Below are 15,722 nucleotides of genomic sequence, written 5' to 3'. Positions count from 1 at the left end.
TCTTGATATCGTTAGTGTCTCTAGCACACCTAGTAATGATACTACATCCTCTGTTGTAAGAATTAGCCTGACCAGAGCGACAAGCGTAGTAAGAAGCACCTGGTTTCTGACAAGGAACCATGTCTCTCCTCAATGTTTCATAGCTTATGTACCGTTTCCGCATCATCATCACTCTCCGGCTTATCTCCGATGGCATCATCATCTCCTCTCCTTCCTCCTCTCCGATTACGCCGCCCCGGATCAGCATTGCGTCGATTCCTCCGTTCTCCGACGGAATCGGAACCGTGGTGGAGATAGAGAGATGGGTTTGAAAGCAAAGTATGGATAAGTAAACGAGAGCTAAGGATCTTGACGACATGTCGGTGTGTGAAAGTTTTGTGATGTCTTTGTGTTACGACAACTCCAAGTAAGTAACTCTTGTTGGAGTTAAACCGGGTCGGTTTAAGTTAGATAGAGTTAAACTGAATTGTAAACATCATGTATTAATTGAATCATTTTTTTTTTAATTTGATTTGCAATTAAAAATCTTTATTGTGGTCCACATGGTTCCTTTAAGAATTCATACAATTAATTTTTGCTTTTCTTTCCAACTGTAATTATTTTTTATTGTTTTTAATATCAGATTTCATTGTAATATTTACTAATCACAAAACTACGAAAGATTAACATTACTCAAAATGATACTATTTTTTTTTCTTCTACAGTGATACCATTTATTTGTTTCATCGTTATTTTCTTTTTTTTTTCTTTCAATTTTTTTTTCGTTTTCATTATTATATCTTTGACCGCTATGTGATACTAATCATAACTAAATTTAAAATTTGTTTTTTTTTAGTTTTATAAACAATATATTGTTTTAGATAAATAAAATTTTATAATTATCAATTTAAGATATATATATATGTATCTAATTTAATTGTCACCATTCAAACAATTATATTAAAATAAACATGTTTTTGTAGTGATCTGATTAAAATACTTTAAAGTTGTGTTTAGTTCATATGAAAAGAAAGTAAATAATTACGGCGGTCATTATGATTAAATGAGTGGGGTTAGGAGGTTAAAAATCACCATTAAAGGAGTTAGTGTAAATGCCACCAAACAAGTTCAACAACCCAACTACATCAGCTGAGCTGTTTCCATTGACCCACACGCTCTAACTTGTTTACTTCATTTTGCTTCACACCAAAGCATCATCAATAAATTCACATCATTGTTCAAAACAAAAGATAAAAGTTTTTAAAACCATAATAATAGCATCTGCTGAAAAAGAAACCAATTCTTCAAAGCTTATTTCTTTCATTTATGCCTTTAAATAGCATAAAAAAAAACCAAACAAATCATGGGATCATTTATTCCGATATAGCACGAAAGTTAGATAAAAAAGTTTGTTTTTCCTTTGCTGACAAAATGCAAATAAGAAAATGAAGTTAGTCATGTACTCTTCCTCTGCTTCACTGACTATAGTATTGAACTACAGTAGAACTTCTATAAATTAATTCTCGGTAAATTAATAACTTCTATAAATTAATAAATTTCTCCGGTCCTAAGTTGTGACTAGTATAATTTTAGACATTATTCGATAAAATAATAAATTAATAACTTTTTTAAAAATCTCATGTAAAAATATGGTCCCATCAATATCATAAATTAACAATCAAATAAACTAATATATATATATATATAAAGAAAATCTAGTGAAATATGGTCTATTGTTGTTTGTTTATTCTTGAATTTGAATTCTTGTCTGGGAGCATCTCTAATCTTTCTGACTGCATCAAAAACTTCTGGTGTTGTCTTCTCAAATCGCATCTAAAAATTGTAGAGAGTTCTTGACGCGATTATTGCTTCCTTACGTGTAATTGGTCTAAAGGTACCGTCATATCTTCTTCAACTTCATCATCACCTTGAAAAATAGTAGAACAACAATTTATTCTAAACTCTGAATTTCTGATAAAAATTCTCTTCATAAATTAATATTTTATTAATTTATCGATAAATTAAAACCTCTATAAATCTATAAATTAATAAAATTTAATGGTCCCGACCTTATTAGTTTATAGAGGTTTTACTGTATCTCTTATTAGATTGTGGGCTTCCAACTCAAAACCAATTGACAATAAGTGGAGATGCCCATATCTTATTTATACTACTTAAGTTCTTACTCATCTTCCAATGTGGGATATTGTATCCCCTAATATCTATATAGTCTATTTGCTATGTCTAGTATGAGCTAAATCAAAGACCAACCGGATTTGCCCGCCAATAAATTATACAAACCCAAAAATTTGTACGTTTCATTAATCCAACCTCAAACTGACCGGTTCATATATAGGACCAAAAAAGGTTCATATGCTTATCGTTTATTAAGTGGTAGTAGCCAATCTAAATTCCAAAAGCCAAATCCAAACGAAAGAAGTACAAAAAAACATTAATCATCAGGACGATCGACACAAGCTACCATTATATTTATGTGAAATAATCTCTTAGGTCTTTTGAAAAATCTCACCACAGTCGACGATCACCACAGTCTTGGAAGGCTTCATGCTATATGTTTCAACCTCTTCCATAATACTCTTGAGTACATCTAACCCTTCAACAACTTGGCCGAACACGACGTGCACGTTGTCGAGTCCGCAATACTTCCTCATGCAGATCATGAATCGAGAATCGTTGGTGTCTTGACCACCATTGCTCATAGTCAGTATACCTGGACCGGTGTGCTGCTTGATGAAGTTCTCATCCTCGAATGTGTCACCGTAGATCGATTCGCCTCTGGATCCGTCTCCGACAATGAAGTCTCCTCCACATAACATTAATTTTGGGGACACAGAGTGGATGCATGATCCCTTGTAGTGGAGTGGCTTTCCAAACTTCCCTATGCCTTTCTCGCCGGTACATAGGGCTCGGAAGTTCTCGGCCGTCCGTGGTGTCGTGTCGGCGAAGAGCTCCATCACGATCCGGCCAGCTGCCGGTTTGCTGTCGACGGTCATATCAAAGAAAACTTTAGGGTTAGCCATTTGCGGTAAGCGGAGATAAGTATTAGGGTTTTGTACAAGGATGGATTCATTTATATATAGAAGCGATTCTGATGATACATATCAAAACTGAAAGATATGCATCATGGATTAAGTAAGATATGCATTTCCATGGATTTTAGATTTATAGAAAAACATACTTTTAATTTATAAACCAAGATATATTTCTCTATATATTACCAACGACATTGCAACACAAAAGTTTCAAAATGAATAAGAAGAAACATAATAAAGAAGATGGAGATCGTTGGCGATTGAAGACATTGGAGTCTTCTTGATAAAGAGATTTGCTACACGTTACAATTTATAATATAGATAGATCATGGAGTCTTCTTCATGGAGTTTTCTCATTTTAAAAAACCAAACTGCTTTGTGTTCAAAGCACGAATTAAATCTTCCTTTTGAAGCATTTGACTTATACTGGGATATGTAGAACCAGAGATCAACCGAGATTGACGGTCGAGATGACAAACCCAAAAATATGTAAATTATGAAGATTGAGAAAAATCTAGAAGATATAGTTTAGAAATATTTACATTTATCTAAATATATTATTTACATTTACATTATCTTAGTTTAGGAAATACTTTGTGTATATAAGAGAACATATATTGTAACATTATAATCATGAGAATCTAATATAATTCTTCCTCTAACACATTATGTGTCTTTACTCTCATCAAATCTATCAACTTATAATATCTTAACAACATTTTCTCCCCTATAGTAAAAATTCTATGGAGAACCTAAAATAAAAAGCATAAGTATCACAAAAGTGAAGAAAACTAAATAATCTATGGAGATTCAACTTGAGACTCAGATGTATATATATATATATATCAGCACCTAAATATCCCTTGTTTGGTTGATCATGTGCTTGGAGAGCTTGTGCAGATTTGGGTATCATAGACTCATAGTATGGTTTACACCTTTAGCCTCAGAGTGATCTTTCTCACATTGGTCTTTGATTTTTGTATCTTCCGCATGTTTTATCAAAAAGGGCTTACCAGCAGCAGCAGAACCACGATCAGAAGCCATCAAAAACGTACGTACGTATCAATTTCTTAGATGAACGAAGCAAATACGCAAAAAGCTGAATCCCTAATTCGAAAATAACAAATCAGTTAGAGCAGAGCCTAAGCTTCCGTTACCCAAAAAACTACAAAGATCAGTTTGTGCCGTTTTAGGGTTTCTAGATAATTGAGAAAAAAGAAGAAGGGGGAATCTAATAAAAGGGGATCATTGGGGCCTCTCAAGTCATCCATGTAAGCAATTTAACATTTTGTATTAAGCTGGCACGTCGGCCTATTAAGTATTTAATAAAAATGTTACTTGTTGAGTTTTTGTGCGTTCCTATTGATTTTAAACTTTGTTTGACATGAACATGCATGTTTTTTTTTATAGTTGATTGTATGATGTAGTCATGGACCATTAATGTTTCACGAGCTATTGTCTTGATGGTTCACATATGTATCTGTTTTGTATCTCAAGTTGATACATTCTTCTTAATTAATTTATTGATAATCACACAAAACCATTATAAAAATATGCGCTCTGTTCCAGTTTCCATAGAAATGGTTTGTTTAGTGAAGCAAACTAAACCCAGATATCAGAGGTGCAGTCCCCGCCAGGATATCTCATCTCATGAGCGAGCGCAGGACCATCAGGTTCGGACCCAAAGTCGACTAAGAAGTCAGGGTTTATGGATAGACCACCTTTGTCTGTATCAACATCAATCTGCAACATGTGTGAGCCTTTCTCCACAAGTTCAGGGTAAAACTGTCTGTCCCAAACGCTAAACAGCGAGTTCGTCACGTACAGTCGCTTCCCATCTAGGCTCAGCTGAAACATCTGAGGACCTCCTCTCAGACGCTGACCCTTCACACAAGAAAAACACCAATTATTACAATAGCGTGTAGGACAAGTAACACGTTCTAGATTTTGTTCAACGGAACCTTGATCTTAGGGAGATCGAACTGAAACGTCTTTCCATCTTCTCCTAAGGCCAAGACATCGCTTCCCTTTTGGACTAGCCCACCTACGTATAGTTGACCGGTTAAAACAGGGTTTTCCGGGTCCTCGATGTTGTACTGGCGAATATCTCCATGAAACCAGTTGGAAAAATAGAGGAATCGGTCGTCGAGTGAGATTAGAAAGTCAGTGATAACCCCTCCCATTTCCGGGAGAATCCAGTTTTCAACTTTCAGAGGTTCCACTGATATAGCCACCTTAAAATTGGAGAGGTTGTTTGTAATTAGGAAGAAAAAAATCAAAAGAAATAAAGATTCATTATATACCTCATGGCTCCATGTTTCATCATCCTTCTTGAAAAATCTTACAATAGTACTCGACAACGCACATCCCACATATCCCATAGCTTTATCCGGGTTGTGCAAGAATCTTATCTGCAAAACAAAACAGAGGAGGATGATGTTGTTTCTTGTGGAAGAAGAAAGTAGTATAAGCTGAGATTTGCAAGACTAGAGTTTACCTCTAAGGGTACAAGTCCGGTATCACCGAGGTCAAGTATCTGTTTCAATTCTCCTTCGGGCCAACTATAGACATGTAGATGCCTTCCATACAAGCCATCAGAGACGTCCTTGGGGTCAAATCCTTTGGTAAACGCGGCTGGTGCTCCCCAAGAGGTACTAATCATCGTCTTGTGTCGAGGTTGGTACCAGAAATCATACCCAAACAAAGGACTGTTTCCATCCTTGTCCCACCTTTTAAAATTAATTTAAATTAGATAGCAATTAGGTCTGGTTCCTCTTTCTTGCCATCTAAGAAACAGTACAAATCCGTTATTCTCGAAGTTACCTTCCTTTGATGTTAAACTCGGAATCAAGTAAGAGAAACCCACTGCCTTTTGCGTTTCCATCTTCATCCCCAAGACAAGACACAAGAATGTCTCCGGAAGCTAAGCAATGAGGTTGATGCGGATAAGCCAATCCCGTCTTCTCCAAAACCTCCGCTGGCTCCACAAATTTGTGTAGAAATGGTTCCCTCGGGTTTGTTTTCGTATCGATGATGTAGATGCGACCAGACCTTTTTTCCGACATGTGTGAGATGAGATCACAATACATGAGAACTTTTCAGATACAAAAGAAACATAGGAGAGATGTTGTTAAGTTTCTTACAGAAGAGAAGGCAAGATGATGTAACGTCTTTCACAAGCACGATCACCATAGCAAGAGCTACAAGAGTTCCAGCCTGAATGATGAAGTTCGTCATCAAGAAAAGGCATTGGTAGTCTATGGATGACACTAGAGTATGTCGTTGAACTCGGTTCCACATCCACCGTCGCTACGTAATCTGGCTTTGCCGTCCCGGTTCCTGGACCAAACCAATTTCCAAAAACCTTTAGCCGACATAACAAAGTTTGAAACCGTCGCTACGTAATCTGGATTTGATGAGATTTTGAAAATTTGAAATTTTGATAGATTTTAGGGGAGTTGATATGATTTATGGTAAAATTCTTTCAAATCCCATCTAAAACCATGAGATTTGTATTTCTGTATTTTTAACTAAACAAATCCTCCAAAATCCTCCAAAATCCTCCAAAATCCTCCAGAATCCCTAAAACTCCACAAACTGTTTTGAATAACAGTGGATTTCAAAGTAGATTTTTAAATCATCAGTTGAATAACAGTGGATTTCATGAGACTTTTTAAAATCCATGATTGAATAACATAGGATTTATAACTTTTACACAAATCACTTAAAATGTCAAGTTGAATACACCCCCAAATCTTATACTCTTAATTCCATTCCATATATAAAGAGCTAGAAAATAGTTTACCGGTGTATAAGGCAGTGACATAGATGAGTTTCTCTCGTGGACCAGACATGGCAAGGAGAGGCGTAGCGTAACCCGGGCCGCTCTCACAGCAATCTTCACCCGCCGCTTCCATCTCAGTTTCTATATCTCTCTACTAAGCTGTCTTAGTCTACTTCTGCATATATTGGCTTTATATACTGTTATTTTCTGCAAGTTGGAAGTAAACTAATATATGTATTAAATTAAAAATTAAAACAACTTTATCATTTTAGTTGTGCGCTAATCATTTTGTTTTATAAATATGAAAAAAAAAAACAGAGAAAGACATAGCCTAAGAGTGTGACACAGGATGGTACGTACGTTCAGGTCGTATCTTATTTTAATAGACCTTCGACGAGAAACAAAAAAAAAACTCAGTTTGCTTACCTCATAGATAATATATATTATGTACAAATCATTGGTCACCTAATCAAATTTATAAGCAATTTGCAATATTCTATCAACAACTACTCATTCACCCAACAGGATAATCTCAAACCTCTCAGTAGTAATCTAGCATACATCTTTGGTTAATACTTGTTTAATCGGCTCATTCGATCTTCAAACAACATGCACAAACCCTTAATTAGGTGAGCTCTAACACATTTAACATACCTAAATTATACTAATCTAATCCTTAATATTGTAAAGTCACCAAATAGGGTATATTTTACATCTTATGACATAAGCATGGCCTCCATTTTAGAGCTATACTTATCATTTGTATTACATGAAATACAAAAGAAAGCATCACTTCCCATTACTCTCCTTTTGGCTTTGAAGTGATAATATAGTTAAATGTCAAAAGTTGTCACCTCCCAGTTTTGAGGCTAATTTAGCCCAGCTATACAAAATTTGTATCAACAACTACACATAGAAGGCAAGATATCGCTAATACTCAAACGTACAATTTGGTTTTCACTGGTTCTATGAATCGTACAAGAAGATCTAATAAGTATCTATAGTGCTGCAGAACTGGATAATTCATCATAGTCGAAGAACAAAAAGCTTATTAGTTTTCATGTAGTGGTATGCTTTATTATACTGCGCGTGAACCGATATTTCCAGCTTATATTAACAATGAAGTAAGAACTGGTAAACGTAAAGGAAGATGCTATAAGATCTCTAGTCTACTTGTAGAGTCTTTCTATTTCATTCTTGTATTGATCAACCACCTTGTCCCGTCTTATTTTCATTGTCGGTGTCATTAAACCGTTGTCTATCTGTAAAGATATTACATAGAACAAGTGAAGCGATTATGAATGAGATTGAACAAAAGAACTTACCGTGAAAGCCTCATCCACAATCAGAACAGGCCCAACTTGGAACGAGCATTGTGATGTCCTCATTATGGTTTATATATGTGTGATTGCTTGATTAAGGCAAGTATATATACGCTTAAATCATACGTTAGAGAGAGGGATCCATATGCTCAAAGAGTAACACTTGGTCTGATACATTACCATTTCCTCAGTTCTTCGTAGACCATGCTAGTTATCGTCTCCTTGCTAAGTTCATTGACTTCAGGATCTAGAGGTGAAATTTTCTGCTTTGCTGCTCCTTCTGCTGATTCTTTGTTTGGTATTATAATAGCTCCAAGGCGGCGTTGATCCTGAGAAGGAAAGATCAAGGACACATCGAATCCAAAGATTAAACCCGTAAAACATAATAAAGAAGATGATGAGATCATTGGCGATTGAAGAGATTTGTTCATTGGAGTTTTCTTGATAAAGAGATTGGCTACACGTTACAATTTATAATATAAATAGATCATGGAGTTTTCTCATTTTGGAAAACTAAACTGCTCTGTGTTTAAATTAAGAACTAAATCTTCCTTTTGAAGCATTTGACTTAGAGCTGCCAAATATCTGCCTAAGTTGTACAGCCGTAAGTCGTGGACTCATGTTGCTAACTTGGACAAATCTCTTCGATGCAACTCCTTTTTTCTGGAGAACCTAAAATAAGAAGCATAAGTATCACAAAAGTGAAGAAAATAACTAAAAAAATATCTATGGAGATTTAACTTGAGACACAAAAACAAAATAGAGGTATATATATATATAGAGAGAGAGAGAGACCCGCACCTAAATTTCCCTTGTTTGATTGATCATGTGCTAGTAGAACTTGGGCAGATTCAGGTCTACAGCTTTAAATGTAGCCTCAGAGTGACCTTTCTCACCTTGGTCTTTGATTTTTGCATCTTCCGTATGTTTCATCAAAAAGGGTTTACCATCAACAGCAGAACCACGATCAGAAGCCATCAAAATGTATGTACATATCAATTTTGTTAGATGAACGAGGCAAATACAGAAAAGCTAAATCCTAATTCGGAACTTACAAGTAAATAAGAGCAGAACCTAAGATTTCTATTAGATTAGTATATCCCTAGATTTAATATGATATGGTCTTATCACTTTTAGGCAACTCCTTTTGTATAAAATACTTCACATCTTTGATTGGAATACACCAAGAGATTATTTTCTATTACATGGTATCAGAGCAGAAACTCTTGTGACCTAGATTTTCTTTTCTCTCCTGTCGTTATTCTTAGCAACCGCCGCTTCTCTTCTCTTCTACTTTTCATTATACTTCTTTTCTTTAACTCGTCGTATCCGCACCACCATTACCATATCAATCCAATGCTTCTGACAATCCAAGAGCTTTGATCTCTTCTGTAATTTTGCAAGAAGACAACTATGTTGAATAGGGCAACTGAATTACAAAATTCTTTGCAGGCCAAACAAAAGCTTGGATTCATCAATGGTACTATCCCAAAACCAACCTCTGAACCTGAGTTAGCCATGTGGCGTGCCGCCAACTAATTAATCATTGGATGGATACAAACTTCCATTGATCCCAAGCTTCGTTCCATGGTTTTGTTTATTACTGATGCTTCTACATTATAGGACAGCCTTCGATCTCGTTTCTTGGCTGCGAACGGGGTTTGTAAACAGGTTCTCAAGGATGAGATAGCTGCTAGTAAGCAGAATGGTCAATCGGTGCTGGAATACTACAGTCGTCTCTCCAAACTGTGGGAAGAGCTGCAAAACTACAGAACAGGCCGTCAATGTACCTGTGCTGCTACTCTGGATATTGCTAACGAGCGTGAAGAAGATGTGTTCATCAGTTTCTTTTTGGCTTGGATCTCCACGTTTCAGCAACATTCGCTCCACTATCAATGATGAAGATCCAATCGCACCTCTTACGCAAGTTTACTCTCGTGTTATTCGAGAGGAACAAAATTTCAACGTTGCAAGATCAAAGGAGATTGCCAAGACCGACGCTATTATTTTCTCTATAAAAAAAAGAGCAGCCTTCTCAAAATTGTTGTTGTTTCTAACCAACGTTTTTGCGATCGCTCCACCCTCTTTTGCACTCATTGTCGTCGTCAAGGCCATGAAATTTCAGAATGCTTTCTTCTTCATGGGTTTCCTGATTGGTATTACGAACAAAAGGGTGGAAATTGTTTCGACAACAAGGATACTTCTACTCGCTCAGTCAACGAGGGGGTCGCTCGTCCAGGTTCAATGGTCAGGACGTGGCTGAGCCAACAATGTTCATGTTACATCTCCTTCCGACAGTAGCAACAATCAGATAACACAGCTCATCAATCTTCTCGAAGCTCAACGCTCCAACAGTACTTCTGAAAAACTGTTGGGTAACACACGCTAAATTGATGTGATTTTTGGATACTTGTGTTTCGCACCACATGACCGGAGATTACTCGATTCTGGTTGATTGTGTTGATATCATTCCCTCACCTGTGACCCGGATGGTCATGCTTCCCGTGCTACTGATATGTATATATTTTACACCCTTTCATCATGCATTTGTCATTCATTTTGTTCTCTTAACTCATTGTTTTGTATTGTTTTTGGTCTCTTTTGCATAATGTGCATATCTAGGTAGTCTTTGCATTGGTCTTGCATGCATCTTGCATATTAGAGTTGTTTCAAGTGTTTTAGGGGATGTCCAAACCATCAAAAGCAAACAGGGAGCAGAAAAGCAATCCAACGACTCGATCAACACTACCCAGCGACCCAACCTTCCACGTCTTTGATCGAGTCGAGTGAAAGTTTTACGTCGAGATTCAGCTTTCGACGTTTTCCACAAAGTTGTAGTTAATTGACTCATCTTTCCACTGCCATTTATTTCAAGCCAATCGGAGTCGTGGTTCATGAGTTATCACCGTTTTAGTGGATGCACGTACGTTCTGAATTCCGACTCGACCTTCACGCAAAGGAGAGCTCCCACTCGATCGGATGTTAGCAGCGACTCGACCAAGACGTCCCAGTAGGGCTCCTGAGCACCCTCAAGATGCGACTCGATCAGCAGCTCTTAGACAACACTTTTAAAGCTGCCACTCGATCGACGATTTCAAGCTGCCTCTCGATCGACGATTTCAATCTGCCACTCGATCAACATTCTCAAGCTGCCACTCGATCGACGATCTCAAGCTGCCACTCGACTGACGATTGCAAGCTGCCACTCGACCGACGATTTTAAGCTGCCACTCGATCAACGATCTCAAGCCGCCAATCGATCAAACTTCCTAGACTCCGACTCGATTGACACTTTCACGACGCGACTCAATCGACGCTCTTAAACCAACGTCCTGGTTTTGTTCTGAAGACGCGTCCGAGAAGGGTTTCTAAACCAACGCTCTATCTTGTCGTTTTATGTTTTAGGGATTGTTAAGTTTTTACTCAGACATCTCGTTTTTTCCTGAAGGTTTACTTAGCCACCTAAAACGTTCTTTGATTTTGTAATCCAGATAACTTTGATTTCATTGAGTTTTTTTTTTTTTTTTTGCAATTGATTTCTTCTACAAAGTTGTTGTTCATCTCATTTTTGTCTATCTGATCATGCTTGATTCAATGATTTCTAGATTTGTATCTTTGGTGATGATGATTTCCGTATCTGAGTAGTGTGATAGTTCTTGAGGATGGGATAGATTAGTTGGAGGATGGTAGTATGTAGGGTGTTTAAGTTTAGATTCGTGTGATTCTTCTGGACTAGAGTTAGAAATACTAGTTTCTCTCTGATCAATTGGAACTAGTACTTAGACATTTCTGCACCCAAAAGGTGTTTGATGAAATATCTGGCCAACTAGTGCCAGAGACTTGCATTCCTAGCCTAAGATATTAGTTGTCTAGGGTGTTCATTGATTTGAATGAACTGGTTCGTCATGCCTGCTCGACCATGTTTCTCTAGCGAGAGCTAGGTTTGGAAGTGGTTGAGTCTGAGTAGCTTCTGTCAAGAGATTGGATCAACTAAGTCGTGATGTTCATTGTCTAGGGATAGTTTGCTTGTGGCATGTTAAACACTCTATAGACTAGGAGACTCCACTGACATCAATTACTCACATCCTTAGGAGTCCTATCTTTCTTATTTTTATTGCATTCCTGAGATCGTTTCTATTTTTGCTATCTAGTTCATGCTTAGAATCGTTTTTGCTCATACTTATTCATGTTCGCTTCTTGCCATGCATTTTCGTTTCTAGTTCTGTAGTTCATTTCCGCTTTACATTCTGTTCATTCTAGGATTGTTAGATATAAACCCACTCTCTGAATTGGCTTGACTTGTGACACGTTGATTGCATCTTGATTGCTAGCAACATCCCATTCAGATTGACACTTTAAGTACTACAACTACATGCGGTTAATTTAACCTGCTAGGATAGACATACAAGAATCCTAGTATCAGCTACCAAGCGTGGCTTACTACCTTTGAGCTTCGCTTACTTGCTTACTGATATTTTGTTTGTTCCAGATTTTAATTGCAAATTAATTTCTGTTTCTAAAATTTTGAAACAAACTGGCTCTATTTGAATATTTACAGATACCTTGTGTTTCTTGCAAGACCGTTTTTCGAGGACTTTGATTGGGGCAGGGGAAGAGCATGAGGGATTGTACTATTTTACTGGAGTTTTGGCTGCTCGTTCTAACAAGGTCTCGACTACTACTACAGTTTCTTCTGGAGTATTATGGCATCGTAAACTCGGTCATCCATCTTCTACTGTTTTACTTTCTTTACTTGAATGTGAACATTCTTCAAGTGGCCTTGGAGATATGAAAAATTGATGAATAATGCCATGTTCTTGTTCATTGTGATGTATAAAGGCCTTATCAGACTTCTTCTACGAGTGGTGTGGTATATTTTCTAACTCTCATTGATGATAATTCTCGAGCCATGTGGACATATTTAATGCCCGCTAAATCAGAGGTCTTAATTCTGATTCGCAATTTTTGTGCTATGGCCGAGAGACAATATGGCAAACAAGTGAAGTCTTTCCGCACAGACAATGGCACCTAATTCATGTAACTCACCTCATATGGTGTTTGTCTACCCTTCAATATTGAAGACGGTGTGTGGTTCATCAAATGTGTAGCAGTGAGAATACTTTCACCCAAAATTTTTACTGGCATATGATTTTGGACAAGACAAACACGAGCAACATTGAGAATATGACGGTGTTTGCGTTCGATACGACTGTTCTATTGAGGCGTATCCACACACGATGTTTGATGATAACGTAAACACCGTCATATGAAGTTCTATTTCGGCAACGCCCATCATACACCATACTTCGTATTTTTGGATGTCTTTGTTATACACACTCGATCTCTTGAAAAAAGATAAATTTAGGGCTCGGAGTCGTAAATGCGTTTTTGTGGGTTACCCCTATGGCAAAAAAGCTTGGCGCCAGTTTGACCTTGAATCAAAAAAAATTTCACCAGTCGCGATATCCAATTTCCTGATGATGTGTTTCCGTACATTGACAAACAAGAGGTCATATCCTCTTCTGTGCTGCCTGCTCTCATTGAAAATGATTGGTTTTTGCCAGTTCCTACCGCCTCGGTGGAGGTTATTTCTTCTACTCCTACACAGTATATTAAGGTTATGATGCCGCCTGCTCTGATGCTCACTCCTAAGACGTCTGTGTCGTCTAGTTCTACCCCTTCTACACTATTAATAGACTATTTTAAATGACACCATTGAGGTTTTCTAACCTGGTTTACCCGAGTTATAGGGAAAAGGCATCACAAAAAGATCTCTTCATGTACACTCTTCGTCTCACGCTCTTGCTCCCGGGTTCTCCGAATAAACTTCCTTGTCTACTATCTTTTTATCCTATTTCCATGTATTTATCTGACGCGGGTTTTTTGGTCAATCATATTGCCTACATGGTAGCCATCCTTGACAGCACGGAGCCAACACATTTGTAAGATGTTGTCTTAATCAAAGGATGGTGCAAGGCTATGCGGAAAGAGATTGATGCTCTTGAGGAAAACCATACTTGGGATATTATTGATTTACTTCCCAAGAAGAATGCTAAAAATAAGAAATGGGTCTACAAGTTGAAATTTAACTCTGATCCCACTTTGGAACATCGCATGGCTCGTCTAGTCGCCATGGGAAATCATCAAAAAGAGGGGACTGATTTTAAAGAAACGTTTGCTCCATTTGCCAAAATGACAACCGTTCGTTCTCTTCTCAGTGTTGTTGCTGCTAAGGGTTGGGAAGTCCACCAAATGGATGTTCACAATGCTTTCCTTCATTGTGATCTTGATGAAGAGGTTTACAATCTTTTTGTCACTTCAATCTTTTATCTTAAAAAGACCACACAACTACTGCAAGTGGACAATTAATCAGTTGGAGTATTTAAGGATCGATCCCACAGACAGAGAGTTGTTGTTTCGAGAATCTGTCGAAAGAGATGTAGGGCTAGAACTCAATAAAAATGGGGTTTTTGTTGTCACGGTCGTAGTAAGTAATAAACGAAAATAAAGCAAGTAAAATAAATAATAAAAGCGTTGGACATCAAGGGAAATCGCAAGGGATCGATGATCTATCTATCTAGGCAAGTTTATGATTAGGTTGTTCATCTAAGACTCGGACTACGAAACACGAATGAACCATTAACTTATAGATCACAAGCTAATAGTCTAAGATCCCTATACTCCATTACTCAACTATCGCATGCAACGACACATAGATCAAAGCATTTAAAACAGGTTCGATTCTAATCCATGAAGTTCCGTAGGTAAGTGGTATTAGCTTCCTATGACACGACACACATCTAAGCTAGGTCAAGCACATATTCAAGTTTTTAGCGACGCACACACACTTTAGATCATATATAGTTAGTTCATGAGGCTAACTTAAAGCATTAATCAAAGACTTAGAATTAAAGTATAGAATAAACAGAATATAAATCTAACAAACCTAAAAATTGCCACCTAAACTTAGATCATCTCCCCCTTTGATTATCCCTTTTAATCCAACTATAAAACTACTCTAGCATGTTTAAGGGAATCATCAAAGCAAGGTTTAATGAACTCATAAACATAAAAGAATAAATAGGGAAAAAGGTTTTAGATATAACTTCAATGGTTGTAAACAAAGTTGTAAGGATCTTCTTCCTTTAAAAAAACTAGAACAAAGCAAATAGAAAGAAAGAGTTGGTGAACTTCAAAGGCTTCAAGAGAGGAACGAGAGAGCTTCTGGTCGTCGGCTGCTCCTCCTCTGGTTGTCTCTTGGCTTCTCCAATGATTGCAGGCTTAGGGTTTAGATGAGTATTTATAGAGTTTTGAAGGCTTAGGGTTTTGTAAGGGTAGAAACATTTTTTCTTGTTGAGTGCAGAACAAGGGGAGCTAGTAAGGTTCTGGACCGTCGTGACTCCTCTGGACCGGGCCGCCGTGAAGGTTGACTTCAAACTTATCTTCTCGTCGGTTTAAGATACAATCTGGTAAATCGGGCATATTTTCCTATTGGCTGAACGAAATAACTTGATTCGACTTCGAGGAGAAAGATGACTCTTCCATCATTCCATAGAAACCAAGCACGTCAAAATTTGATTTCTG

The 15,722-nt window shown here is 37.3% G+C and overlaps 4 protein-coding genes across 4 annotated transcripts; 1 reads left to right on the top strand and 3 right to left on the bottom strand.

The window, feature by feature from the left end:
* LOC104788843 (protein RALF-like 24) lies at window positions 2–421 on the bottom strand (the record flags this gene model as incomplete). The annotated part of the gene is made up of 1 exon (XM_019229053.1): window positions 2–421. A coding segment is annotated over exon 1 (357 nt), but the record flags the coding sequence as incomplete, so codon positions are not given.
* LOC104707168 (peptidyl-prolyl cis-trans isomerase CYP19-1-like) lies at window positions 2,487–3,020 on the bottom strand. Its single transcript, XM_010423462.1, has one exon. It carries the CDS (start codon window positions 3,018–3,020, stop codon window positions 2,487–2,489), a length of 534 nt encoding a protein of 177 aa, XP_010421764.1.
* LOC104788834 (selenium-binding protein 3-like) lies at window positions 4,488–6,980 on the bottom strand. Its single transcript, XM_010514616.2, has 7 exons — window positions 6,838–6,980; window positions 6,176–6,371; window positions 5,856–6,083; window positions 5,530–5,761; window positions 5,336–5,443; window positions 4,994–5,266; window positions 4,488–4,916 (listed from the first exon to the last, which is right to left on the bottom strand). The coding sequence occupies exons 1-7, from the start codon at window positions 6,947–6,949 to the stop codon at window positions 4,635–4,637; spliced, it is 1,431 nt and encodes a 476-aa protein (XP_010512918.1). The 5' UTR covers window positions 6,950–6,980; the 3' UTR covers window positions 4,488–4,634.
* Window positions 14,118–14,507, top strand: LOC109126017 (uncharacterized mitochondrial protein AtMg00820-like). Its single transcript, XM_019229013.1, has one exon. The coding sequence runs from the start codon at window positions 14,118–14,120 to the stop codon at window positions 14,505–14,507; it is 390 nt and encodes a 129-aa protein (XP_019084558.1).

The sequence above is a fragment of the Camelina sativa genome, chromosome 1 (assembly GCF_000633955.1).
Source record: "Camelina sativa cultivar DH55 chromosome 1, Cs, whole genome shotgun sequence".
NCBI lineage: Eukaryota > Viridiplantae > Streptophyta > Magnoliopsida > Brassicales > Brassicaceae > Camelina > Camelina sativa.
Note: the sequence above shows the minus strand (reverse complement) of the source record. Positions and strands in the feature narration are given on the sequence as shown.